This window comes from Pinus tabuliformis, chromosome X, assembly GCF_031772625.1.
Source record: "Pinus tabuliformis cultivar Carrire ecotype Pingquan chromosome X, CPIR1, whole genome shotgun sequence".
Taxonomy (NCBI): domain Eukaryota; kingdom Viridiplantae; phylum Streptophyta; class Pinopsida; order Pinales; family Pinaceae; genus Pinus; species Pinus tabuliformis.
Window position 1 is genome coordinate 540,928,160 of NC_142308.1, and position 23,538 is coordinate 540,951,697.

At 41.0% G+C, this 23,538-nt stretch overlaps 1 protein-coding gene across 1 annotated transcript in view; it reads left to right on the forward strand.

Annotated features, from left to right (window-relative positions):
* Positions 1-23,309, forward strand: part of LOC149141122 (succinate dehydrogenase [ubiquinone] flavoprotein subunit, mitochondrial) — a 76,379-nt gene extending 53,070 nt beyond the window's left edge. The window contains exon 16 of the mRNA XM_089446297.1: positions 22,855-23,309. Within this exon, the coding sequence (XP_089302423.1) occupies positions 22,855-22,957 (103 nt within the window). The 3' untranslated portion in view covers positions 22,958-23,309. The remainder of the gene's footprint in view (positions 1-22,854) is intronic.
* Positions 23,310-23,538: the final 229 nt, after the last annotated feature.

A 23,538-nucleotide genomic window follows, 5' to 3' on the forward strand; every position in this document is an offset into this window, starting at 1 on the left:
CTTTGCATAGCTAACATTGTCATATTATGTTCTCATGCTAGTTTAGGATGCTTGTAGATTAGATTTGCAGTTAGCATAGATTTACTTCTTTGTATGGATTATTATTGTTATGAAAAACATGGGCAATTATAGTACGCCCAAACAGTTGTATTGTAGTGTGCAGGTTATAGCTTTGCGCCCAGGGGATTGTTGGAGTTCTCATGAACTCCCCGTTTGAGTACATGGATCATGCACTCTACGGTGAGCTCATGTCCCAGTTGGGGCCATATGTTACCTGTGTCTACTCTAATATCTTTCTTCTGAACAGGATTATCCTCAACCTATGATAATGCATTTTGAACTTGATTATCCTAAATCATGAATTGATGGGTTTTGAAATTGTTACCCACCAAAAGTGGGCGACCCTATAGGAGAAAAATTTCTCCATCTCTTCTAGCCAACAGCCCCTGACAACCATCAAGTAGCCGATGTGATGTGCTATTCATATCTCTGCCACCTGCATTAGTCATATGTTCCTCACCCATCTGTCAAGAACACATGTTGGAAGGTGGGCTTTGGTCCAAAAGGTACTTTATTCATTTTGCATTTGGGTGCTTATGCTTGTTTGTATTTTGGGCATTGGGCATGGATTATGGGGTAAGTTGGAAGAATGAAGGATTTTGATCGTAATCTTGTTCCCTCACCTTAAATGGAGGGTTAATTTTCAACCCTTGTCCAGTGGGACCACCCCTAATGGCCCAATGGCTTTAGGAGGGGCACTACTTGGGAAACCCCGATTGATATAACGTAGTCCCATCTCTCCCTATTCCATACTTACCACTTTCCATCTCACATCATAAGCCCCTATTCCACCTCCATTCTTCAGGTTCCACTGCCCATGGGTCCTTTGGGATTTTGCACTCCCCTTTCCCATCCACATACTTGAGTTGGGCCTGGAAATTTGCTCGGTAGGTCTTGATGTAACTAAAAGAAAAGGAAAGAGCATATGATGGCCACAAAAGAAAAGAAAAGAAATATTAAAATGCAAAAGATGGCTGGGACATTAAAATCAACACGTGGGCGAAAGCTAAGCATGGGCTCTACCTCACTCATATGGCCATCGCTCGGTTCTTGGGCCAATGTTGCCCTGTCTCATAGAAGATAAGGAACCCTTGCATGCCCCAACCCTTGATGGGCGATGAACTACCCCATTTATAAGGGGGTAACAACTGCTATACATCATTCAAAGCAAGCTCCAAAAACCTTGAGCTACGAGCAATAATACAAGGAAAGAATCATGAAAAAGTAAAAGGCAATAAGAGGGGTGGAAAAACAAAGGTTGAGTTGGTAACCAAGGCATCCACAATGGCTCCCTCCTCACATCTATACACTTAGAATGTGGAATTCCCAATCATTGTTGGTCCCATTGACCATGGCACTTGGCCATGAAGTCTTCTCCCCTCCACACCATTATTATTGACTAAAACCTATTGATTGAAGGGTGGACCAAGGACATGTCACTTCCCCTTAGGGGCTGGAAGCACCTAATAGGGTTGTCTCTTAGCCACTCCTACCTAGGGAGGTAACACTTTTGCGAGGTCAAGATCTTGATCTTGTAGAGCCATTTCGAAGTGACCACAAACTTATCCTTGGGTCTAGGAACTACATCCCATACATCATTCTTCATGATCGATTCATATTCCTTCCAAACCTGTTGCTTCACGTCTTCTTCGAATGTACAAGGCTCAAATTGTATAATGGTACTCATGGTAGCTGAGTACCCTTGGTACCTATTCGACTTCTTGCTTTCATGAAATGTCCCCCTTGGTGCATTGTATTTCTTGGCATCTTCAAGAGTATCTTTGAACCATAAAGACCTTTTCCTTGAAGTAGAGGGCTCACTAGGAGGTGGATCAATAGGATCCATCAGACCTTCAACATCGAGCATCAGTTCATTGGACGAAGTTTCATCCTACTTTTCTGCATTGGCACGTCATTGGCCTTCCTAGGAATAGGAAGATCTTGAATCTTCCTAAGAGCATAATCTTCATCGAAAGTGACATCATGACTTAATTCCGCTTCCCTTTGACCAGGCACATAGATTCTATATGCCTTTGAAGTTTCACTGTAGCCCACAAACATTCCTTTCTTCCCAGATGCATCTTGTTTGTTTCTTTTCTCTTTTGTTACATGAAAGTATACGGGACAACCAAAAATTCTAAAATGAGAAACATCAGGTTTCTTATCGGTGAATACTTCCTCTGGTGTCTTGAAGTCCAAAGCTTGATGTGGGCATCAGTTTTTGTTAAAATTGGCAACTAGGGCCAAACTCCATGTGGGTCATCTTATTTATGGCAGCTGATATTTTTCCTGGATCCCTCTCAACGAGAGGTGTAGGATTGATTTAAAGATTATCCGATTCCGATAATTGTTCATGAAGTTATGAATTTACTTGTGTTATAAGACAATTCGTCAAGGTCGGCTAGCAACCAAATAAACCCCACATGTGCTCAACGTTTTAGTATAAAAGGAGATGACTTGAGAGTCATTTCTCACACACATTTGTTGTGTTCTCTTCCTCTCCACTTGTCTTTGGGTTTTTGGTGGGAGGAAGAGATCCTAAGAATCTACGCAGCCCTAAGGAGAGGATGCCCTAGCTCAATGCTGTCATAGAGAAGGCATGCCCTAGATCTAGATGCAGGCAATGAAGAGAAGGCTCTACGTCCTAATGTGGTAGCTTACATGGAGGGAAACTCTTATGGTGGACACAAGGCTATACGCTGTCTAGATTAAAGCTGCCCTAAACGTTGTTCAGCCACCCTAAACATTCTTTGTTTTAGCCACAACTAAGGTAGAATTCCAGCAAAGGTTTGAAGGGTTGTCTTAGGCCATCTCAGGTGACCGAATTATTGCAAGGAAGGGCAGCCGCATCAACTGTTTAGAGGATGGGCAAACCCTTAACCAATTTGCTGCAAATCTATGGAAGCTTGCTGTGAGGGCAGGCCGTGGACCTTGTAAAGGCTAGAACCGCCCATGATTATTGTGAAGGGTCTCATCCCCACAAGGAAGGGCAGCTGCATCACCTTGGAGCAAATCTGGGCAGAAAAGAAGGCTGGCAAAGACACTGTGATATGCCCTAACCAGACCTAAGTTGCAGCAAACAAATCAGACCTCAAAACAGTGAGCTAAGGTATGTTGTCTATGACATTTCTTGTAGGTGTTGAGGATCAGTTTGGACCAGATTGTTGGGCAGTCTGTGGGAGCCAAATTGGTGGTTGTACATAATAGTATGGTGCATGGGACAACAAGACATAATGCTGCCAAGATGCATGGGACAACGTACATAATGCTGCCAATATGCATGGGACAACAAGGTGACATAATGTTGCCAAGATGCATGGGACAACAAAACATAACGCTGCCAATATACATGGGACAACCAATGTTTTTAAAATCGGAACCCGTGACCGGACCGGTCCACCTAATGAACCGGTTTACCTACCGGAACCGGTCTAACTGGGACTGGTTTGGTCTAAACGAATCGGTTTTAGAAAAATACATTAAATAATTATTTTTTAATGAAAAAAACTATTTTTAAGATTTAAAAGCATGATTCCAAGCCAATAGAGACAAAATATGCAAAGATTGCTCATTTATATACCATGTAAAGGTGAATATATCAAAATGGCACCGAGTGCAATACATATCATTGACAAAATACATGAGCAATGAGGCTCTAAATGGCCTCTAGAGTGCAAAAACAAAGCCTACAAACTATGGGGCCAGTGGCCTACTACAAGACTTCAGTATAGACTCTACATATATGATAATAGTAATACTATAATAGTAATCAACATTATCACTTGAAGTTGAAACTTCTCATGAGTCTCAGTGATCATGATCAAACTCAGTTGGTTGAGTCTCGACTCCCAAACTTTGCAGTCACAAACTTCTCTATTGGTTCAGTGACTTGAGTCTCAAACTTCTGAAGGTATTCTGCCCTAATATGCCCTATTATTTCATTTGGTGCTCCACATGGCTTTACATGGTCTCCTATCCCAGCCAAGTGTTGCTTGAACTTGTTAATACCCCCTCCTTGAATGGATTTTTGGCAATATTTGCAGATCATTTTGCCATCAATCATATCACAATGAGCCCATGCAGTATCTCTGGCTTTTGGAGGCATGATGACTCCCTGGATGGTAGATCATAGAAGTGAGAAGTTTATAACACAAAAAAAAATTAATTCATGGACAACAGTCAAATAAGGAATTTGCAAGTGCAAATCCTTACCTGGAAATGCAAACTAGCTTCCTTAGCCTCCTCTTGAAGATGGCAACTCCACTGACAGCTACACACTATCTCCAAAATAGCTCCAACTCCAACTCCAAGATGACTACTTCAGCAAATGCCAAAAACTCAACTCTCCAAGCTCACAAACACTCACAAACACTCCAAAACAGTTGTGTGAGACAAATGAGAGTGAGAGGGGCCTCTTAAAGGCTTGGAGAGGGTGTTTTTGGAGGGAAAACACCCTTAGTTTCCCCCCAAAATCCCTAAAACACAGTCCGCATACACTTTTTGCATTACATGGTGGGCATGCCTCTAACCGGCCGGTTTAGGACGGAACCGACTGGTTTGATACAAAACCGGCCGGTTCCGTCCTAAACAAGCCGATTAGCACCGGTTTAGGGCAAATTTTAGTGAAATGGGCGATTGAACCGGGTTTTTTTGCCGGTTTAGACCGGCGCCCTTGCTAACCGGCCGGTTAGACCGGCGCCCTTGCTAACCGGCCGGTTAGACCGGCGCCCTTGCTAACCGGCCGGTTAGACCGGTAACCGGTTTTCAAAAACGGTTTTGAAAACAGTGGGGACAACAAGGTGACATAATGCTGCCAAGATGCATGGGACAATAAGACATAATGCTGCCAAGATGCATGGGACAACAAGGTGACATAATGCTACCAAGATGCATGGGACGACAAGGTGACATAGTGTTGCCAAGATGCATGGGACAACAGTATGGTACTTGGCGCAGCAAGCACATGGGTGGCAACATGGTGCAACAAGCACATGGGTGACAACATGGTGCAGCAGTGGCACAAGGTACAACAATGCTAAACACTGGGACAACAATGCAACATAAGGTGCAGTAGTATGATGTGTACAACATGGTCATGAGGTCCAACATTGTGATGATGGGTGCAGCATGGTGCAACATGCAACACAATGATAGGTGAAGGAGTCACCTTGGAGAATCAGTTGAAGCAACATGTCTTGAACTGATCTCATGTATCATCTTCTTAGAGATGATCTATGCTCTTATCTAGATAAGTCAAATTGTTGACTTCTGTTGTAAATGTACTCTCTCTCTCTCTCTCTATTGAACTATTGAAGAACATATAAGAAGAATTGATCAAGGGTTTCGCCACATTGGGGTTTATCCCTGGGTAGCACCACATCTTGTGTCCTCTTGTCTTGGCTTGTCTCCTGCGATTTATGTTTATGTTCTATCTACAATTTACTTTAATGCTGGGAGCTAACTATGAAAATTGAAATAAATTGCTCTAAGCATAGAACATACCTAAACTTAACATGGTATCGGAGCGAAGGTGAAGACAATGCCCAAGCAAGAGTGAAAGAGCAATCACCGAAGACAGTTGGGAAAGGAAAAAAGGATCAATGGATTTCTCATCCCTCTTCAAATTCACCAAGGGTGAAGTCAAAGCAGAGAATATTATCAGAATGGCACAGCGGAAGCTTCTGATGGCCTTACCTAAAGATCACTTCAATGGGAAGTCCGGATCTAAGGGTGGAAGGAAAGGCAAATGCCTTGGTTGTATTAAGTTCGACCATTATGCGAAGGAGTGTCTGAGGTAGGGACACATCACTTGATGATGATAACAATCATTCGAGGGACATCTTCAATGATCCAAGGAATGACAGATAATGCAGGTCATCAAGGAAACCACTGACTCTTCAGAGAAAGCAAGGAACCCTAGGTATGACGAATCAAATGTTGTTCTTGATAAGGTAAAGAAGCGTTATCTTGTATTGGCCCTCTCCTTCAAATTCTTTGGGAATCTGACTTATTGATCGTAGTGCTTCAAGGCACCTCATCGGATAGAAGGGTGCTCTCTCGAATTTTGTAGAGATAGAAACATCGTGGGATTATACTTGGAGTTGATGCCACCTATCTCAGAAAGGGTGTAGGGAATGTTACTCCTCAACTGAATGAGTGTAACTCTATTCATTTACAAGAGTCTCTTTTATGTAACTAATCGCAAGAAGAACCTGGTGTCCATCTCGGAAATGAAAGTCAAAGGTTTCAGGGTGGTATTCATCGATGGAAAGGTACATGTTTAAAAATAGAATTTTCAAAGATGCTTTTTCTCATGGGTTCAGGGTTAGCAATTTGTATCAAGTTGCAGGATGGTCCAATGGGGATCATGTCAATTGACTTATCACATCTATAACACCGGAGGTCTACCTATGGGGCCCTACCCGATGTGAGTCAGATGGTGACAGGGATGCTTGAATTCAAGAAGAGCGTGAAGGTAAATGTCTGAGATGTACTGAAGGAAAATATTACAAGGGGACCTTTCCCCTCATGCAGTAGGTCCACAAGTTTGGAACAACCTAAGGAGTTTGAGATTCATGATCGGGAATCTCATGTATACAGGTGGAAGAAAGCCCTCTATGGCTTGAAGCAAAACACCCGGGGCATAGTATGAGAGGATTGCTAGCTGTCTGATGAAGTTGAGATTCACTAGGAGTGAAACCGATCCAAACCATAACTTGAAGGTTGTGGATGATAGACCTCTCATACCAACACCTTATGAGGACGACCTATTTTTGATAGGTGCAGACCCTCTTATTTGCAGAAGTAAGAGGGAGTTGGAATCGGGGTGTGGAATGATAAATTGCAAGCCTGTGACTACCTCGACGATCGTAACTTTCAAAAGTTATATGGTAGTGATGTCGGACCAGATTTGGGAAATGCCTCTGAGTTTCATAAACTCATTCGCATTGATGTTCTTGGTGAACTTCCGTCCGGACATATGTTTTGCAGTTAGCATGATGAGCTCATATATAGTTGAGCCTCACTGGATTGGTGCCAAGAATCTTCTAAGTTATCTTCGGGGCACAATCTATCATGAATTGAGATACACTGCCGGAAATGTGACGCTGCATGATTATTCGAATGCTGACTGGGCAGGCAATGTGGAGGATTGCAAGAGCACTTCTGAGTGTTGGTTCTCTTTGGATTTTGCTTTGATATCATGGATAAGCAGGAAGTAGAAGTTGGTTGCTATAAGCACCGCTGAGACCGAATACATAGCTACGAGTATGATCTCGTGTGAAGCTGCCTGGTTGTGGAAGCTCTTCAGCGAGCTATTTGTACACATGATGGATACCACCGTAATCCTCTGTGTCAACTAGGAGGGGATTTGATTGTTGAGGAATCTCGTATTCTATAATTGCTCCAACATATAGACATCAGATACTACCTTATATGGGATATGGTATGTCGATGAGCAAGGAGCCTCCATCACATTGAGACTGATGTACAGGTCGTAGACATTCTGTCAAAGCCCTAGGGAAAGGTCAAATTTGTGACTCTCCCGAACGACTTGGAGTCGTTGAGAGACTTTCTTATAAGGGTCCTGCATGATGTATGATTGAGCTCTGGGAGCTCCAGGGGGGCGCAGGGTACTTCTTGGAGCGACATGCGACCACATGGCGACTCACCCTCCCCTGGTGGTGCGCTATGTATAGGGTGAAAGGTTCAACCTTCCCCTATGACACCCCATGGCGACTGTGGGACAGGATGATTAGTTCTCTTGTGTGCCAAGATGATTAGTTCTCCTGTGGCGACTGTGGGATAGAATGGTTAGTTCTCCTATGGGCCAGGATGATTAGTTCTCCTGTGGCGACTGTGGGACAGGATGATTAGTTCTCCTGTGGCGACTGTGGGACAGGATGATTAGTTCTTCTGTGGGCTAGGATGATTCATTAAGGAGGATATTTACATACGGAACATTTAGACTACATGGACCAATCCTCCCAATGGGTTGCGTCCAAAAATGGCCTTCTACGCGGAGCATTGCCTGGAGAGTAGGGATGGGCTCATCATCAGACCCCAGTACACGTTCCAGCATTGGATGCACGCTCTTAGAATCCCCCTTGGGCAACTCAGAGTTGGGTCTCACAGACTTTGGGTGGAGACAGATCACCACATCGATAGGGCAGATAGGATTTGCCAGCTCTGTCACTTACAGGAGATAGAGACAGAGACACACTTCATCTTCGGATGCCCTGCTTACTACGAGATTCGAGGTCGTTTCCATTGTCTCTTCAGTCTTCTCAAACTTTGACTAGCTTCCTCAGATATGTTGATTAGAGATGCCTTGCACTTTATCTCCAAGAGGCCTTCAGACTTCAGGCCTGTTTTCTTCAACCCCCCACCAGATTGGACACCACGCAGAAGATCACAGACTTCTTTAGGGCGCTACCATCAGCGCAGGGCACCAAAAAAACCATTGACCGACCCACAGACACTGAGACCAGATCAGTGTGGTCCTGGGGGGGCCGACCCACCAGACTGCACTAGTGCTCCAGGATTGGATCCACCCCTGGGAGGCACCCTAGAAACTCCAGGCGACAACAACGACAACCCAGTATGCCTATAGGACAACAGACTTTGACAAGCTTCTCTCAGTTTTCTTCTCTCGACCTCTAATGTTAGGAGTACGAATTGGGCAGGAGACTCCTTCCTCCCTTTTTCCTTCTTCTTCTTCTCCTTCTTTGCTTCATCGCAGTGCTTTGTTTCGAAGCCGAGAGCTTCTAGCTTCTACATTTACATTTACTTAGATTATAGATGTACTTTCTGCTTTTTAAAAGAAATGTTAAAGGGGATTGTTTGGTCCACCGGCTTGGCATGATGTAACAATTGTAACCGACAGTCACGTTGATCTATTTTGGTCATTTGTTGGACATTAATAAAATTATCTTATCTTATCTTATCTATCTCTTGTGGCGACTGTTGGATAGGATGATTCGTTCTCCTGTGGATAGGATGATTAGTTCTCGTGTCGAGGCATCCTACCCATGCAGTCTGGACTCATGGGAAGTACCTCTCATCTGATCAATGAGCAGGGAAATGGGGTTAGGGACCAGTAGTACTATCGATGGACACATCATTGTATCTACCGCACTCCCTATGCTAGGATGACCTCCATTGATTTGGGATCAATGAAACTGATCTATGATCAGTATGAGTGGTTTGAGACACTCTCTTGTGATATTGATTTGGGATCAATAAAACTGACTTCGGGTTAGTAGAGAATGGTATGAGACATTCTCGATCAATTCTTCTTCTTCATGATTCAGCAGAGCAGAGCTTAGCAGAGTAGAGCAGAGCTCAACATAGCAGAGTAGAGCAGAGCAGGGCAAAACAGAGCTCAGTAGAGCAGAGCACTGATGGCAGAGATAATACAGTCGGACATATGGATTAGCGGATGGAGTTCTCCCTAGTTGAGAGGGAGTGTTAAAATTGGCAACTAGGGCCAAACTCCATGTGAGTCATTTTATTTATGGCAGCTGATATTTTTCCTGGACCCCTCTCATCGAGAGGTGTAGGATTGATCTAAAGATCATCCGATTCCGATAACTATTCATGAAGTTATGAATTTATTTGTGTTATAAGACAATTCGTCAAGGTCAGCCAGCAACCAAATAAACCCCACATGTGCTCAACGTTTTAGTATAAAAGGAGATGACTTGAGAGTCATTTCTCACACACACTTCTTGTGTTCTCTTCCTCTCCACTTGTCTTTGGGTCTTTTACTGGGAGGAAGAGATCCTAGGAATCTACACAGCCCTAAGGAGAGGATGCCCTAGCTCAACATTGTCATAGAGAAGGCATGCCCTAGATCTAGATGCAGGCAATGAAGAGAAGGCTCTACGTCCTGATGTGGTAGCTTACATGGAGGGCAACTCTTATGGTGGACACAAGGCTATACGTTGTCCAGATCAAAGCTGCCCTAAACATTGTTCAACCACCCTAAACATTCTCTGTTTTAGCCGCAACTAAGGCAACATTCCAGCGAAGGTTTGAAGGGTTGTCTTAGGCCATCTCAGGTGACCGAATTATTGCAAGGAAGGGCAGCCATATCAACTGTTTAGATGACGGGCAAACCCTTAACTAGTTTGCTACAAATCTATGGAAGCTTGTTGTGAGGGCAGGTCGTGGACCTTGTAAAGGCTATAACTGCCCAGGATTATTGTGAAGGGTCTCATCCCCACAAGGAAGGGTAGCTGCATCACCTTGGAGCAAATCTGGGTGGAAAAGGAGGCTGGCAAAGACACTGTGATATGCCCTAACCAGACCTAAGTTGCAGCAAACAAATCAGAACTCAAAACAGTGAGCTAAGGTATGTTGTCTATGAAATTTCTTGTAGGTGTTGAGGATCGGTTTGGACCAGATTGTTGGGCAGTTCGTGGGAGCCAAATTGGTGGCTGTACATAATAGTATGGTGCATTGGACAACAAGACATAATGCTGCCAAGATGCATGGGACAACAAGACATAATGCTGCCTATATGCATGGGACAACAAGGTGACATAATGCTGCCAAGATGCATGGGATAAAAAGACATAATGCTGCCTATATGCATGAGACAACAAGACATAATGATGCCAAGATGCATGGGACAACAAGGTGACATAATGCTGCCAAGATGCATGGGACAACAAGGCATAATGCTGCCAAAATGCATGGGACAACAAGGTGACATAATGCTGCCAAGATGCATGGGACGACAAGGTGACATGGTGCTGCCAAGGTGCATGGGACAACAATATGGTACTTGGTGCAACAAGTATACGTAGCAGCAATGGTGCAACAAGCACATGGGTGACAACATGGTGCAACAGTGGCACAAGGTACAACAGTGCTAAACACTAGGACAACAATGCAGCATAAGGTGCAACAATACGATGTGTATAGCATGGTCATAAGGTCCAACATTGTGATGATGGGTGCAGCATGGTGCAGCATGCAGCACAATGATAGGTAAAGGAGTCACCTTGGAGAATCAGTTGAAGCAACATGTCTTCAACTGATTTCATGTATCATCTTCTTAGAGATGATCTATGCTCTTATCTAGATAAGTCAAGGTGTTGACTTCTATTGTAAATGTACTATCTCTCTCTCTCTGCTGAACTATTGAAGAACATATAAGAAGAATTGATCAAGGGTTTCCCCACATTGGGGTTTATCCCTGGCTAGCGCCACATCTTGTTTCCTCTTGTCTTGGCCTGTCTCCTGCGATTTATGTTTATGTTCTATCTGCAATTTACTTTAATGCTGATGTGAGCTAACTATGAAAATTGAAATAAATTGCTCTAAGCATAGAACATACCTAAACTTAACAGTTTTGGACATACACAACGGTGTTGGCAACTTCTCCCCATAAGAACTTCGGAAGACCTTGATCATGAAGCATAACCGGGTGGCTTCTATGATAGTACGATTCTTCCTTTCGGCAACACCATTTTGTTCAGGAGTATAAGCGATTGTAGTCTCCCTCTTAATGATAGCTTCTCTACAATTGTCTTTGATTTCATTAGACTAATATTCTGTCCCATTATCAGTCCTCAGAATTTTGATCTTCTTCCTTGTTTGATTCTCAACCAAGGCTTTGAAGGAGAGGAACCATTTGAATACTTCATTCTTCTTCTTTAAGAAATAGATACATCTCTTGCGAGAGAAGTTATCCATAGAAATAACATAATACAAATATCCACCCAAAGATGTCATGGGCAACATACATGATAGATCAGGATGGACCAATTGAAGAATATCAGTCGTTTGAGTCCCACTTGCAGGGAATGGTCCCCTTGTATGTTTTCCAACTTCACATCCCTGACAAACACCTTCATGATTCAAGTTGAATTCTGGCATCCCTGTGACCATCTTCCTTACATCGGGTAAGGATTTAAAATGAAGGTGAGCAAATATTTGGTGCCATAATTGAGATTGAAGAGAAGTATCGCAAGTCATTGCTCCCAACAGACTTCCTCTAACCTGATAAAGGCCTTCAACCCTGAATCCTAGAGTGAATGCATCTCTTGGATTCCTTTGCCAAAGACGAACCTTCCCATCAATGAATGACACCTTAAAACCTTTGTCTTCCATCACAAAATAGAAACCAAGTTCTTTTTCAAGTCAGGTACATATAGCACTTCTTATAGGTGAAGGGTTTGACCTTGATTTACGTGAAGAGTAATGGTCCCAGTTCCTTTCACCGGATAAGTGGCATTATCCCCAAGTATAATCTCCATATTTGTCTTCTTTTCAACCAAGTTAGAGAGGGTCTCCTTGTACCCAGTGAAGTGCCTTGAGGCACCACTATCAATCAACCAATGGTCCAATGTATCTAGAGGAGAGGCGGTGGAGAGGGCAAAAATAAGATAAAATTCTTTTTGCTTTACAACATTAACTTCATCATACCTGGAGTTTCTCGACTTCTTGGGAGGACGACCACCTCCATTTCGTGCAGCAAGAGCATTCCTCTTTTTTTTGTTATTGAACCTGTTGTTCCTTTGATTGCCATTGCCCTTGAAGTTTTTGTTGTCATTGTTGTCATCATCTCTTTGAGTATCCTTCTTGTGAGGACACTCTCTAGCAAAGTGGCCAAACCTGTTACAATTGAAGCACCTTCCTTTTCTTCTTTCTTTGAATCCCGACTTGAATCCTTGTCCTTGATTCCTTGGACCAACATTGTTCCTTCTCTTACAATGAGCAGAGAAGGTGGTAGGATTGTTTCCATATGAGGGCTTGTCTCTTTCCATCATCCTTATTTCTTCTTGAGTGCATCTGGCCAATAGTTCATCAAATTCCGGAATCTTGTCATTGTTGAGAATGGTAGTGTTGAACACATACCAATCTCTTGTAAGGTCCCCAAGTGCAATAAGAGAGAGTTCCCGGTCACTAGTGATTTCACCTATAGATAGGAGATCATTCTTGATCTTGACAATCCTCATGAAATGGGATTGAATGGATTCTCCTCTATCCATCTTGATATCTTTCAACTTGTTCTTGAGAAAGAGAATTTGATTTGCGTTTGTTTACTTTGAACATTCCAACCAGCTTTTCATACATCTCCTTAGATGTTTCCAAATCAGAAATATAGGCAACCAAAGGCTTATGAATGAAATCAACAATAATCTTCTTAGCTTTAACCTCACCTTTCTTGTACTTGGTTTGTGTAGCAACGGAAGCATTTGATGGAGGTTCTGCTATTCTTCCTTTAACATAGTCCATGGCATCATTTTCTTCTAATGTCAAATCCAAAGTCATCTTCCATGCATGATAGTCGGACTTGTCCTTAAGCTTGTCCTCGGATTTGAAGAAAGATGTAGTAGTCATTGGGACTAATTCCAAGTCCTTGTCCAACAACTTCTCTTAGTGATTGCTTTGCTTCACTCTTGCTTGGGCTTTGTCTTCACCTGAGCTCTGATACCATGTTAATTTTTGATAACAATGGTATGTTCTATGCTTAAGCACAATTTACTTCAATGTTCCTTTAGCAGCCCAATGACAATTTCCAATTATATCCAGTAGCAATCACATTAACTTACAAACATTGACAGTAAATGCAGATAGAACGTAAAATCATATGCAGAAAACAAGAGGACAAAAGATGTGGCGGATGCTAGGGACAACCCCAATGTGGGGAAACCCTTTGATCAAATCTTCTTATTTTCCTCAATAGTTCAGCAGAGAGAGAGAGTACAAATATCAGAAATACAAACCCAAAACAGATCTGCCAAATCAGCAGTCAATGCAGCCCTAACCAGAAAGTCAATGGTGGTCAAAGCTGCCCCAAATCATCCTCCAATCAGCTTGGTCAACAGCAGAAGAATGCAGCCTCCAAAGAAGTTCAAAGTCAACTCAAAACAGTTTGGTCAACCCAGTCAAACCTTGCTGTTATTTCTGCAGTCAAACCAGAAAGTCAATGCTGAAGTCAACATGGTCAAACAGTCCCGATCATCTCGAAAATCATGCTAAACAATGTGGCCTGCAGAGATCAAAATTATGCCCCCAAAACAAAAGTCAATGCATGGTCAAAGTGCCCAAGTCAACTCTGGTCACCGCTGCCCTATTCTCTGGAATTTTCGGCCTCCAAAACCAGTCCAGAAATCTGTCTTCCTTCCACACGTGCGAGGAAGAGAGCCTCCAAGAACTATGAACCAATCAAGAGGGGAGAGAGAAGATGATGTGATGAGTTGAGTGATGTCCAAATGAGAGAAGGGTCACTCCTATTTATACAATTTGTTAAGGGTGAGGAGACACATCCATTTGGGCTTCTATGAGCCTACATTTGACTGGGGTCGACCTTGACAATTTGACCATGAGAGAATAAATTCAAAATTCCATTTCTGCTTGTCAGAATTAGATGATCTTGATATCAAAATTGTACCTCTCAGAAAGAGGTATCCAATGCAATAATCATCTCCATCATATGAGTTGTCCTAAGGTGGAAGTTGGCCATAGTTGCCAATTTTAACAGCTACTACCCCATTGTTGCCCCTTTGTCTAGTTTATACCTTGTAGGGTTTCCCTATGCAAGGCATGCTACATTATGTGGCAACAAGTCTTTTCTATTTTGTTATTCACTTTGATTAAAGCTAATTGTGAAAGTGAAGAGTCTTTTATTAGTGAGTTGTTTAGTGTTTAATAAAATGTGAAGTATTTACATTAGTGATTTAGATATAATCTCCATTTTCGATTGGATTTAATCTCAATCGTCAATCTCATTGAAAGATTAGGGCTATGGAGACTTGGTTATTAACTCAGTGATATAAAATAAAGACAAAATGAAAGGAAAAGAAATAGAGTGTGATGCATAGACAATGTTAGAAAAACACAAAGTGAGAGAGTGATATGGGGTTTTCACTTAGTGCAAGTCCAAAGGAGAAAATAGGAAACAATGTGAGTAACAAAGATTAACCCAACTCTCAGAATTTGAAGGGGTTGTACATAGGAGGTGCAGAGGCAATTACAAGAAGCTGTACAACCCAACAAAAGAGAAGGGTGACTATACAGTTTTTTGGGACAAATTTCAGCAGTAACAAGAGGGTTTCTACAACAGTTTTTGGCAGGGCCATACAGGTTGTATGGTGCACCAAAATAGCAAGGTTTTGCTGGAATTTTTACTGGTTTTCTCAGTGGGATATTTTCCCAGTTTGGGAGCCCTTGTAAGCTTTTAGAGTAATTTTATTGAAAAGCTGATATTTGGAGGGAATTTTTTTATTTTTATTTTTTCTTTGTGTCTATTTTGGAGATTGGTTTCCTATAGCTTATATTGATTTTTTATTTCCAGTTGAATTTCTATGAAGTGTTTTATTCTACGAGCTAATAATACAATCTAAATTAATTTTTCAGTAAGGAAATCACAAGGAATTAATTTGCTTAGGTTGCTAGAATAGAGGTTTTAACATGGTACCAAAATCTGATTTTTGGGAGAAGTTGATTTCCAAGTAGCTACAACAATAAATCTGAAGGTTACAACAACAAAGCTAAAGGCTATAGTTGCAGATCTGAGTTTCCAACAAACAAATCTAGTACATATCTGGGTATACAGAAATTAGATCTTGGAGATTTGAATGTCCAACTGACAGATCTAGTGTTGATCTAAGTATACAACAAGCAAATCTTGCAGATCTGAGTGACCAACAAACAAATCTAGTGTAGATCTGGTTATACAAGTAGATCTTGCAAATTTGAGTGACCAACAAATAGATCTAGTGCAGATCTGGGTTTGCAACAGGGAGTTGTTGCAGATTTGAGTGGCCAACAGACAAATCTAGTGCAGATATTTGAGTGGCCAACAGACAAATCTAATGCATATCTTTGTATAGAATAGGCAGATCTAGCAGATTTGGGGACCAACAATTATTTTTATTGGGTGCTTGAAGGAATAAGCACATTTGTATGCTAGTTTTGTTTATATTTGGAATATGACAGCAACTAGTCTCAGGTTTGAAGACAAATTGGTTGGAGCTACAAACTTCTTTCCTTGGAATGCAAGAGTTTCTTCGCTTTTGAAGGAAAATAATTTTGGGAGATTGTTAACAAAGTAGTTCCTTCTTTGACTGATCCACAAAAATTGGCAACTTATGAGAAGAAGTAGATCAAATTGATGCAGGTAATCTTGGATGTAGTGAAAGATCATTTGATTCGTTGTTTGTTGGAGAAGAAAATGGCCAAGGTGATGTTCGACACCCTAGTAAGTCTCTACTAGGGCGAGAGCATTAACATAAAGATGATAATAAGGAATAAGCTCATATCTACGTAGATGTCTAGATCAAATTCAACTATTAATTACCTCATGAAAATCACTCAGGTCCATGATCGACTTATAACAGTTGAGGAGGCTGTGTTTGATGCAGAATCAGTAAATACAAAATTTAATGGATTCTCAAAGCCTTAGGAACCATTTGTCAAGGGTTTCTGTGTAGGGTAGAATCTTTCCACTTTTGAGAGGATTTGGGGCAATTGTGTCTAGGAAGAGATTCGGGAGGAGTCTAAAGCCAATAGGTGGGAAGGTGAAGAGAACTTGTTCCTTATCAGTGAGACAAGGAAGGGCAAAGGAAAGGGTTCTAGTGAAGGAAAGAGTGAGGAGGCAGACTCACAGTCGGGGAAGAAAGACTTGAGCAAAATCAAGTGTTTCATATGTCACAAGCATGGTCACTATGCATCACAATGTCCAAAGAGGAAGAAGGGTGACGGGAAGTCATAACATCAGGTAATAGCAACCTCAACAAAAACTCGGATAAGCAAGTTTGGTATGAAATTTGAGAAGGATATCTCATTTGTTTCGTACATTCCTACCAACATAGTTTCTAAGAGTGCATAGTATGTGGACAATGGTGCATCTCGTGATATCATTGTTTACTAGTTTGACAAAGTAGGACTCAAGAGTACATGTGGAGCTTGGTAATGATGCTATGCATGCAATAAAAGGGCTTGAGTCAAGCAGCTTGTTGGAAGTAAAGGATGTGTTGTATGTTTCAGGGTTGAAGAAAAACCTACTTGTAGTCGCAGTCATGGAAGATAAGCATTTCGTTGTGGATTACCGTAAAGGGAAAGCATGTATGGGAGCGAAAGGATCTCAGGCTAAGTCTCCTGACACGAGGACACGAGACACATAGAACACACAAATAGGAGAGTTCGACACGGGACATGGTGACCCCTCAGAACATGACATGGAGGACACATGTCATTAAGTAAACTGCAATTTTCTCATTAAGTCGTCAAAATCAAAATTTATTACGTAGTTACTGAGTCTTGAGGACTCTTGACTAAGAATGCCAATGGAAAATAGCAAATACAAAACAAGGTAGACACTAGAACCCAAAATTGTAGAACATGAAAGAAGAATCTCATGGGCTGCTGCCAATAGGGTAGCTATGCCTATAACTCATCAACATCAAAATCAACATCAATACCACCACTGCTCTCTTATGCATCTTCCTTCTCTGTATCCATTGTAATCTCTGAATTTGCTGGTGTGGAGGATGATCCCTCAAGAGTATCATCATCATCGAAAGTGACATCATTATCTTTCGCTTCAACCACTCCTCCCTTTACCTGTAAATAAGATGATGGTTGGTGTGCACATATACCATTGCCTTTGCCCTGGACTGGTAGACTCCGATGAAATTGAAAGAGTGGGGGGGGGGTGGTGCATTACTAATAGAGGCATTCTTCCTCTTCTTTGCCCCTTCCTTGTTGCCCTCTTCCTCTTCTTTTGACCCTTCCCTGTTGGCCTTGGTTGAGCCATGAATGCTGTAACACTAAAGAAAAAATGCACTGTTGTAGGCCGTGTGTGTAAACAAAATGGACAGGTATATTGTTGTAGCAAAAATAGCAAAAAATGGAAGGGAAATCCACTTACTTGTAGCTTGAATCACCTCCAAAACACTCTTATCTCCTTTGTTGGTCGCTCCCACAGTCCCACAACACCCAAACAACGAATGAAAATGGACAAATGCGGCCTAATTTCGGCTTTTATCAAGTCCAATGGACGCTTTTTGGTGAACGTGTCCAAAAATTGCGATTTTCGCTAAGCACGAATCAGATTCCTTCCCGAAACGAATCCTGAAATTCGGATGCAGACATGCACCAACAACAAATCAGACACATGTCAACATCAATGGTGTCTGGCATGCTAGATTCGTGACACGTGGGGGGTGGGGACGAATATGGTGATTTAGATCTTAGGTTATTGGGGTTAGAGAGGGAATTTGTACAAGTTACGGGGTGTGCATGTTCAAGCCTTGGTTCATAGCAGTGACAACCTGTGTGAGTTGTGGCACGAGACAATGGGGGACTTGAATTATAGGTTGTTTCCAAATCTGAGGGATATTTTCATTGGTCTTCTAGACTTCAGTTTTGCGTAGCAGGGGGTGTGTGCTTAGGAAGCACACCAAGCTTGTTTTCCCAAGCAACGAGTATAGATCCAAGGAGATTTAGGATCTGATACATTTGGATGTATGTGGGTCGATGTTTGTAGCATTAGGATAGGAAGACATGTATTATGTGTCTTCTATTGATGGATTCTCTAGGAAGACATGGATCTACTTCATGAAGACCAAGGATGAGGTCTTTAGTTAGTTTCAGGAGTTGAAGACTCTTGTGGAGAACCATACAAGGAAGAAGATCAAGGTTCTAAGGTAACACAATGAGGGTGAGTATACCTCTAATGACTTCAAGGATTTTTGCAAGGAGTTACAAATTAAGAGGGAGTTGTCAGTATCATACAAACCCATAGCAAAATGGGGTTGTAGAGGGAAAGAATAGGTCAATCTTAGGGGTTGCTAAGACCATGATCCACGATCATGATTTGCCCATGTTCCTTTGAGCAGAGGCATGCCAAACGACAATCTACATCTAGAACGAGGGTCTTCACTAAGACACTAGTGGAAGCATTCTTTTGTGTGAAGCCAAATGTTAGCTACTTACGTGTCTTTGTTTGTCTAGTATATGTACATGTATTGGAAGAAGAGGACCATGATAGAACCCACCAACATAAAGGGCATGCTTATGGGATACCAAGAGATTTCAAAGGCTTACAATATTTTCATTCCAAAATAGAGGAGGACTGTGGTGAGCCAAGAGGGGAAGTTCAAGGAGGACCTTTCATCTAGGAAGTCACATGAGACCCTACCAATGACTGAGGATGAGGAGTAGGAAGCTCCAAAGGTTGAGTATAGATCAACAACTTCTAGTTTAGGAAGTCAACCTTCAGATGAGGAGAGATCAACTCCTAATTTTGTCAATGGACCTTGTTGGTTCATGCAAACATTGAGAGATGCTCAGGAGCATGTGGAAAGTCCTAGGAGCATAGTCAGGGGGAGCAAGCCTCCCAAGAAGTTTCGTACTATATGGCACTAATAGGTAGCATCATTGAAGAAGTAACAAACTATGACGTTTGGAGGAATGCCACGATGGAGGATGACGGGTGCAACATTGTGCCGATATTAGAGGGAAAGCCAATCCCAAGTGGTTCTTCAAGAAGTTCCCTCTTCACTAAGAGGGAGTGTTGATGTTTGTAGCATTGGATAGGAACTTCGACACACGTCTAGTGTCGAACATGTGGAAGTCATCTGAAAAGGTCCTTTATATTTTGTAATTCACTTGAATTAAAGTTGGTTATTAAAGCGAAGAGTCTTTTATTTTTAAGTTGATTAACGTCTAATAAAATGTAAAGTATTTACATTAGTGATTTAGATGTAATCTCCACCGTCGATTGGAATTTAATCTCAATTGTAAATCTCATTGAGAGATTAGGGTTATGGAGACTTGCTCATTAGTTCAATGTTTTAAAAGAAAGACAATGTGAAAGGAAAAGACATAGAGAGAGTGATATGTAGAGTGTTAGAAAAACACAAGTGAGAGAGTGATAAAGGATTTTCACTCAATGTGCAAGTCCAAAGGAGAAAAGAGGAAACAATGTGAGTGACAAAAGGAGATTAACCCAGCTCTCAGAAATTGAAGGGGCTGTACACAACAGGAGCAGAGTCAACCTCAGCAGGCCATACAACCTAGCCAAAGAGAAGGGCAGTTGTACATATTTTTGGGACATATTTCAACAATAACAGCAGGGTTTTTACAACAGGTTTTGGCAAGGCTGTACAGGTTGTATGGTGTATCAGGATTCAAAACATCTAAGTTCTGCTGTAATTTTTGTTTTTTTCTTAGTCGATTATTTTCCCAGTTTAGGAGCCCTTCTAAGTTTGGAGTAGTTCTGATAAAAAACTGATATTTGAAGGCCAGAATTTCGATGTATTTTGGAGATTGGTTTCTTGTAGCTTCCATTGATTTTTTTATTTCCAGATAAATTTCCGGTAAGTGTATTTTATTTTATGGGCTGAAGAATTCAATCTAAATTAATTTTTTGGTAGGGAAATCATAAGAAATTGATTTACGTAGGTTTCTGGAACAGAGATTTTAACACTTATTACTACCCTAAGATGTTTATGGTGGTTGAACTGCCTAACAAACCTTAACATTATTTGCTACATGCTGTATATCAGTTGCATTATACATAATATGTTAACATCAATGTTGGAGCTCGTTGTTGTCTGTAAGTGGTCATTTTTGTTGGGTAGGTAGATCTAATGGACAACATTTTCTTTTTCCCATTGGCCAGGACATGATGTCATCTATGAACTGGCTTTGATTTGGAAACATTTTAGAGGTCCCTTCCACTAGTGGTGCATGGCTTGCCATGTAAAAAACATTTTCTTTGAGAGTGATTAAGTTGTGAATATGATCCAACTCCATCCCCACCTCTACTTGATTTTGGATTTGCAAAGGCAATATTTGAACAACAGAGAAGCAATTAGTAGTGAAGTGATTTTGGCATAGAACAATTGTTGAGAGTTGTGTTTTTCTTATTCCTTAAGAAGTAGATTGTCTCATTGCACCAAGATTAGCAAGGTGCATCTACTGCTGAGGCAGATGTGTCCATATTATCACATTAATAAACTAAATAGTAAAAAAAATTGAAATCCAAACAAAATGAAAAATTAAAAGATAAGCCAGCAAAATAATAGAAAACTACAAAAGAAATCATAATAATTATAGAGATATATAATAAATTAAAGCAGCATAGATCTTATTTAACTATTGATCTTTTAAGCACCAAGAGAGTTATGTTTCTATTTCTTCACATGGTCATCGAGTTCACATGTGCAGTGTGTGAATAGGTCTATATATAGAGCTCATATAGTCATTATTGAGGAGATGTGATTTGGATATATGAATGTATTTGTTTATTTGGTGGAGTTTCTCCTATTTTTGAGGAGTTATTTTGTAACTCATCTCTTTTATTTATGTTGGGTTTGTCCTCCACGCTCACATTGGTGTACATGGTGTGTACTTCTGATTTTATGTATTTGATGCATGACATTATCCAAACATTACATGTGTCCTGCTCCCCACCTCGATTTTGATATCCTCTGCCAGTTCTTCTGTCAATTCGAGCTCAACCAGGATTCAGGCACCAAATGTGAGGTATCAGTTTTAGACTGTTCTTCAACTTCTAAAATAGTCCCAAGGCTATTTTCAGTGGCTATAAAAATATCCATAGACCAAAGCTCTAACGGTAATCCTGGAATATTTACTCAGATTGGATGCAAGGAAATCCTAATCCTCTCCAATCTAGGGTCAAATCTGGGCACGCATTCTTCAAGATTAAAACTAGTGACCCCCCAAACCATCTCGCCTTCAGGATAACTGCTACATCTTCTTCTGTATTAAAATGAAATGCCAACCATCCTCCACTAGTGTATGTAAACTAGGCAGATAACTGAGCATAAGATTCCATACTCCCAATTTATGTGGCTAGGTTCTTCTCAGAAATGAGTCTTTCATGAAACCTACCTGTCAAAGTTTTACTAGACTGGTCCACCACCTGTCTCATGGTGATATTTCCCCTTGAGAGTGACGAGACTAGATTGGTTCTAACTTTCCACAGCTTGACATGCTTCTTTTCTTTCCTTCCTCGACTGAACTGTGGGCTATCTTCTTCCTTTACTCCACAATGTGGACCAGTTTCCTCAATGAGTATGGGATTACCCGCCTTCAAACTATCTTCCTGTTCAACCCCTTGACCATGTTTTGCAAGTTTCTGAACAGCCAGGTTCTCCAAGGTAACAATCCTTCCAGACTCTTTGTCATTCCACAGCGCAAACACCTCTATTGATGTTTTGGAAAGGTCTGTTAACTCCACCTGACTGGTAGACATATCCCCATCTAATCCTTTTAAAATTGATCCTATATCTGTCTGACCTGTCATTCATACTTGGGACCTTCGTCTTCTCATTTTTAATTAACATGTTTGTTAAGTGTGAAGGCATAGCTGAATAAAACTGTAGAGAGCTTACTCTAAAATCCTTCTTCACTAGGGCACCAACCGTGACAACATTGGCTTGTTTACCATCCATATCCCTTAACAAAGATAGGAAACTGGATCTGCTGTATTGTTGACCAGCTCTTCGTCTTTTCCTGCCTTCTCCAAAACCCTAAACCTCTGTGCTTTCTTCTTATCTTCTATTCTTTCTACAGTTCCAAGTACTCATACCTGTGTTTCATGCAACATAGATGTCTGATTTTTTATACTGAAACCATAACTATGAAAGAAACATCACTGACATTCTAGTTTAATTTTTTTATGTTGAATATACAAGTGCATTTTGTAGTTTCGGATAGGATTTGTAAAAGATTTTGAAAATTATGATGAAAAATATTATATGTAGTAAATAAATGTGCTGAGTGATGGAGATTGTTTTCCTGCAGTTATTGGGAAAATGGGAAGGTTCGTCTGGCATACAGGCCAGTCCATTTGAACACTTTGGATGAGGAGGTGGAGACTTTTCCTCCTAAAGCTCGTGTATACTGATACTTCAATTGCCATTTTTTTTCTATACCATCTGAGAAGCTTCCATGTCACTCCTTACATGTCACAATGCATGTAGAGTGGTCTTGGTTAATAAATAAATTTGACAACTGTATTTGCAATAACAGCGCAAGAAGGCTTTTGTGCATTTATCATAGTTTGCAACTATGGATGGGAAGTAAATGTGTTGATACTGCTGAATATTTGTATATTCTCAATGGAGCTGCACACTGAAAGAGTTGTAGTCTCATGTGTGAGATTTTACACTGATGTTTTCCATGTTGAAAAGCTATGAACCTGTTCAATAATTGAGTTTTGGCTGCCAGTTAATGAAACACAGCAGGCATTATTTTAAGTTCAAATTGTTCAAATGACCATGCCATTATTTTTAGCATGTTGATTATACCACAACTTAATTGTTGTTTCGATTCTCAGTTTGTTATTGAAAGCATATATGTGAGTCCCCTTTTTTAGAATGGAAATTTTAATTGAAATTTGTAATGCAATCCATAACAGATAGTCTAGAAGAGCTGGTGCTTCTGAAAATATTTAGTGATAAGGTTGAATTTATTTATAATATATGT